Here is a 6000-nt window from a genome sequence, read left to right on the forward strand (position 1 = left end):
AGCCTTCTCCTTGTACTTGGCAGTAGCAGCAACCAAGCGGTCATGAGTGGTCTGATGAACCTGAGCCAACTGACCAACAAAATCCGCAGCAGTGGAATGAGGACGCACCTTGCTGGGCAGCGCTAACAAATCAAGAGGAGCACGCGGAGACAGCCCGTAAATCACATGGAAAGGACTGAAACCAGTGGAGCGATTAACAGCATGATTGTGAGCAAACTCGGCCTGAGGCAGCTTCAGATCCCAAGCCTTAGGATGATCCCCAATTAAACTGCGCAGAAGGTTCCCCAAAGACCTATTAACAACTTCAGTTTGGCCATCAGTTTGCGGGTGATAGGCACTGCTAAAATTCAGCTGAGTATTAACCAAACGCCAAAGACTCCTCCAAAAGTGACTCACAAAGCGAGTGTCCCGATCAGAAACTATGGAGGCAGGAAGTCCATGAAGGCGATACACATCCCTGAAATAAAGCTGTGCAACAGCCACAGCATCAGAGGTTTTCTTGCAGGGAATGAAATGAACCATCTTCGAGAATCGGTCAACCACCACAAAAATCGAATCAGAACCACGCTGGGTACGTGGCAGCCCAAGGACAAAATCCATACTGACATCAGACCATGGTTGAGTGGGAATAGGCAGAGGCAAGTATAACCCGGCATTAGTCGAAGCGCCCTTAGCCAACTGACAAACACGACAACGAGCAACAAAACGCCCCACCTCTTTGCGCATCGAAGGCCAGAAATAAGAAGTTGCAAGAAGCTGGAAGGTACGATCACGCCCAACATGGCCTTCTTTCTTGAGATCCAGTTTGCTAAACACAGAAGCACCACCCAACTGATCCAACAAGTCATCCAACCGGGGAATAGGAAACCGATAACGCACTGTAATCTTGTTGATAGCACGACTATCAATGCACATACGCCAAGACCCATCCTTTTTTGGGGTAAGAAGGGCCGAGACAGCACAGGGACTAAGGCTCTCTCGAATGTGTCCCTTAGCCAGCAAGTCCTCCACCTGTCTACGCAACTCTTCATGTTCTTTGGGACTCATGCGGTAATGAGGACGGTTGGGTAGGGCAGCACCTGGAGCCAAGTCAATGTGATGCTGGGTATCACGCAAAGGAGGCAAGGCACAAGGCAGATTCTCAGGAAAAACATCTGCAAACTCCTGTAACAGCGGCTGCACTGGAATAGGCACCTCAGAACTAGCACCACAGGTAATCAGCGAACAAAATAGAGCAAATACCATGCCCGATTCGACCATGGCGGTCTGAAAAGGACCCCGAGACAACAAGGTGGTAGGGGGGGCGCATGATGAGTGGGGGCAGCACCCTTCTTGGGCTGATTTGGCATCAACACAATCTTGACTCAGCCAGGACAGACGATAAGGCTTGGGGTGAGGTTCAGTGGACAGACCCAGCTTCGAAACTGCAACCTCAGAAATCACATTCTCACAACTCCCAGCATCAATGATGAAGGTGCAAACTTTGCCACCGATGGTACAAGTGGAATGGAACAGATTATTACGTAACCACTCGTTGTCAGGAGCACGAGGGGTTAAACATGATCGACGAATCACCAAAAGGGGGCCAACATCACCAGAAACATACTCCTCCGCTGCCTCATCATCATAAACATCATACACTGGGGCTGAATCTGAAGGAAGAGCAGAGTCAGGATCATCCACCTCAGTAAAAAGACCACGATTGGTGGACTTTGGGTTGCGACACTCTGCTTGGCGATGGCCAACTTCACCACAATTGAAACAACGCAAGCCACCGGGACGTCCCTGCGGGGGGGCTGTAGTGCTGCGAGGGGGGGCTGGGGTGGGATGGGCCGGCTGGGAAGAAGAACCAATGCCACTAGTGGGGACAACCTGTTTTCCAAAGCTACCCGAACCGCGCCTGGCTAGCTGTTTCTCAGCCTGTGAAGCACGCTGATGTGCCTCAGAAACAGTCAAGGGATCAAACATATTCAAAATATCCTGCAACTGGAGGCGAAGGCCACCAATATAGCGAGAAACCAACTGGAGAGGGGACTCAGACAGGTCAACACGAGCCACAAAGGTATAAAACTCAGTGGAATAGTCATCCACGGAACGAGAACCCTGACGAAGATTCTGGAACCGCTGGTACAGGTTACGTTCGTAATTATATGGTAGAAACGCAGCCCTAATATGCTTCCTGAATTTGTCCCAATTCGTGAGCTTTGCCTTACCATGACGAACACGTGTCTGTTTCAACTGCTGCCACCATGCTTGTGCACGACCATGTAAGCGGATCGTAACAAGAGGTACACGACGATCTGCAGGAACTTCCTTGAAATCCAGAATCTCTTCAACCTGAGAAAGCCAATCAATAAACTCTTCCGGTGGTAGACTACCATCGAACTTAGGGATGTCCACCCTGAAAGCCTGCTCCCAGCGATGATTGGGGCGTTCAGGGGATCGATTCCGAAGACCACCGAGAGGGTTTTCATCTGTCATCGTAACATCATCTTCAGGGTGGGGCATGTGCATAGATGCATCCATCCGTTGCGTCAACCATTCAACCTGCCGCCTCAAATCGTCGTTATCACGGCGAAACTCAGCGTTTTCACGTCGCAACTCAGCAAGGTCACCATCATCAGCACCAGGGGTAGGGTTGCGCGGCTGTCTTCGGGGCGGCATACCTCAGGGTCGACTGGAATCTGATACCAACTGATGCAGCGTGCGTGGCTAGGATGAACCTTTATCAAGATTCGTTGATTCTTACGAATACCGAAATTGATAGATATTGAGGAAACCTCGTTTTCTGATTAATAATCTTCCCCTAACAAAGTGTTTTAAGATCCTTTAAATACTCAAACCCTAGCTTGCAAAAGAAATAAACAACTTTTAATAAATTGCAAAAAAACACCCAAAACTAATAAAAAATGCGATTTTAAGCCCCTAAACGTTTCCGCCCGAAAAACACTAGGCAATCGTCGAAATCTGACACTTGCGAGATATTTTCGGATGCTGCAACTTTCGCATAAACGCCTCTTCAACTCGCACCGCATCAATTTCTTAGATGAGAGTGCAGATTTATATTTATAGATCTTAGGACATCATTCTTATAATATAAGTATTATTGTAGGTAAATAGACAATATTTAACTCACTAAGTAAAAAAAAGTGTTAATTATCTTGCATTGTAAGTGAACCGTGAACGCAGCCAGTCTTTGTCCAAAGAGACCTTTCGCCTTCACCACCCCATGGCGAGAGTGATGACCATATCAATTAAATTCAGCGCCTATAGACGAGAACTGAGCTTGGATTGACTAGAAGTGCCCGTCCATTTTGTCTCGTTGTCGTTTCGCTCCTCCGGGGTGATCGGGGCCAACGAAGAATTTGCTATTAACAATGTTATAATATAAATGATTATGAAAACAACAATAATTTATTTTATTACAAAACAAAATTTATTTAGTGTTTATAAATTTAAATTAATAAGTATTATGAGTTTTGTTTATTTGTTTAAAATTTATATTTGTGAAATTTGAAACAAAATAGTTAAGTACTAGTTCTTATTTTGATTGTGTAACTCTGTAGTATTATTTAATTGAAAAATATAATTATTGAGTTTATATTTATATCGTTTCATATATTAAAAGTGTTTTAGAAAATAAATAAAATAATATATTTGGGCCTAAACTAAAGTAAAGTAATGGATCAGGAGGCCCAACAGAATGAGGGCCTGCGGGTGCCCTATTTTGGTTGAGATCAGCAATAAATTGTCAAAACCCTAAGCATTTGCTCTCTCCAACATCTCACTAGCAAATAGCTTGAGGGCATATTCAGGATCGCCTCCGTTCTTCATCGTCAGCCATGGTTTCTCTCAATTTCCTCATCTCAACATTTATGTTTCTTCTTCTTCTTCTCCCTAACCATCTTCTTTCGTTTATGTAACAACAGGGTATCGATCTGAAAGCCGGAGGTAAGAGCAAGAAGACCAAGCGTACCGCACCCAAGTCTCAGGATATTTATCTCAAGCTTCTCGTCAAGGTAAATCCCTCTTTATGACTACCCATTTCATGATCTGTTTTGTTTGATTCCGTCTAGTAGATTTAAACCGATTGCTTTATCTGTTTTTAGCTCTACCGATTCCTTGTCCGAAGGACTGGTAGCAAGTTTAATGCCGTGATCTTGAAAAGGTTGTTCATGAGCAAGGTGAACAAGCCCCCAGTTTCTCTCTCCAAACTTGTTAAATTCGCCGAGGGAAAGGTAACAATCTTCTCTCCGAATCAGTCTAAGTTAAATCATGTTGTATTAGTTCTGTATATATGTTGATTCCTAATCTGAACATACTGTAATATTGTATAAATATCCAAAATGGTATCTTCCAGGAGGGAAAGATTGCTGTTGTTGTTGGTTCCATCACCAACGATGTCCGTTTCCAAGAAGATGTCCCTGCAATGAAGGTGACAGCTTTGAGGTTTACCGAAAGAGCTAGGGCTAGAATCGAGAAGGCTGGTGGTGAATGCTTGACTTTTGATCAGCTTGCACTCAGAGCCCCTCTTGGACAGAACACTGTATGTTTAGATTCAACCCATTTATCAAATTCAGATTTGTTTAATCTTATGTTTTAATTGAATCTTGTTAATCTGTTTTGATTGAATCAGGTTCTTTTGAGAGGTGCAAAGAACTCTCGTGAAGCAGTTAAGCATTTCGGTGCTCCTGGTGTGCCACATAGTCATGCTAAGCCTTATGTTCGTGCAAAGGGACGTAAGTTTGAGAAGGCTAGAGGAAAGAGGAACAGCAGGGGATTCAGGGTTTAAGTTGCTGGTTCTTAATTATGTACTAGACTGCTCAAATTTGAATGTTCTTCAATCTATTACAATGCTTATTGGTTTTTGTTGCTTTTTATCTTTCATTTAGTTTCAAGCAATGTCAACACTGGATTTTTGCTTTTGATCCTCTTGTTAAAGTTTTGGCATTCAACTCTTAGATTGTTTCATGTTTGTTTCTGCTAAGAACTATTCTTATGTTTTCTCAGAATTTTAATGTTTTTATAGTCTTACATATGTTGGTTTTAAGAACTATTCATAATGATTTCTGATAATTTAGCTTCTTTTCCCATTTTGAAAATTAGGGATTTTTCACATACTATCATTTTTAGGGTTTTTTATGAAAAACTTTTATAGTTTGTTTTCAAATTTTAAGTTTTTTTATCATAAAATCCAGCTTAGTTATAGATGTATTTGGGTGATTCTAATTTGTACTAGTAAAATCATTTTTTATGATTTTGATCAAAACAACCCTATAACACCCATTGGATTATTTTCATTGCATTCAATAAATGATTTTAGACCTCTAAAAATGCATGGTTTACCTCACTCAACGCTTTTAATATTTACTCATATTAATTTCCATCTTTAAAACCAATCAATCTCCCATACTTAATTTTGTTAGCCTCACCACATTAAAAATTGAAAAGATGAATTCCATGTTCTTCGTTATTATCACGATCGCTCTTATTATTCTACAACCTCAATCTATTACTTCCTTATACGATAAACAAACCGGGCCTGAAATAATCAATAAAGCGTGCAGCCGATCCCCTAATAAGAACTTATGCCTCTCTGTTTTCAAAAAGAGCAACGAAAGCACGATCATGGATCTCCAAGCTCTAGCATTCTTTGCACTACAAGAAGTGTCGGCAAATGCCTCGGCGACAACATTGCGAATCAAGACGTTTATGGACGACAAGACAATCGAGACCCCCCTCTTCGATAGCCTCGACATGTGTTCGAAGACCTATATTGACGCGGTTGAGCAGCTCAAAGACACTGTGAATGCTATTGTCTCGACTGCTTATCATGATGCACTAACATGGATGAATGCAGTGATTGATGATATAAAAACGTGTGATGATGCGGTCAAGGGGAAACCGGGGAAAGGGGAAGAAATTTCAAAAAGGAACCATGTTGTTACCCTTCTTTGTAGGAATGCTTTGAGTGTGGTTGAGGTTTTGCTTGAGAAATGA

The 6000-nt window shown here is 42.5% G+C and overlaps 2 protein-coding genes across 2 annotated transcripts; both read left to right on the top strand.

Moving 5' to 3' along the window:
* The first annotated feature begins 3713 nt into the window (after positions 1-3713).
* On the top strand, positions 3714-5036 carry LOC124930834 (60S ribosomal protein L18-2-like). The gene is made up of 5 exons (XM_047471194.1): positions 3714-3845; positions 3930-4019; positions 4110-4238; positions 4361-4546; positions 4637-5036. The coding sequence occupies exons 1-5, from the start codon at positions 3843-3845 to the stop codon at positions 4790-4792; spliced, it is 564 nt and encodes a 187-aa protein (XP_047327150.1). The 5' UTR covers positions 3714-3842; the 3' UTR covers positions 4793-5036.
* A 415-nt stretch (positions 5037-5451) lies between these two features.
* On the top strand, positions 5452-6000 carry LOC124929909. Its single transcript, XM_047470290.1, has one exon. The coding sequence runs from the start codon at positions 5452-5454 to the stop codon at positions 5998-6000; it is 549 nt and encodes a 182-aa protein (XP_047326246.1).

Source organism: Impatiens glandulifera, chromosome 3, assembly GCF_907164915.1.
Source record: "Impatiens glandulifera chromosome 3, dImpGla2.1, whole genome shotgun sequence".
NCBI classification, from domain to species: domain Eukaryota; kingdom Viridiplantae; phylum Streptophyta; class Magnoliopsida; order Ericales; family Balsaminaceae; genus Impatiens; species Impatiens glandulifera.

What these genes read in the sequence shown, in the direction of transcription:
- LOC124930834 (XM_047471194.1), top strand. An exon ending in TTAAATTCGCCGAGGGAAAG is followed by an intron (nt 4,239 to 4,360) that starts GTAACAATCTTC and finishes GGTATCTTCCAG; the next exon opens with GAGGGAAAGATTGCTGTTGT. An exon ending in CCCCTCTTGGACAGAACACT is followed by an intron (nt 4,547 to 4,636) that starts GTATGTTTAGAT and finishes TGATTGAATCAG; the next exon opens with GTTCTTTTGAGAGGTGCAAA.
- LOC124929909 (XM_047470290.1), top strand. Translation starts at nt 5,452, where the DNA reads ATGAATTCCATGTTCTTCGTTATTATCACGATCGCTCTTATTATTCTA.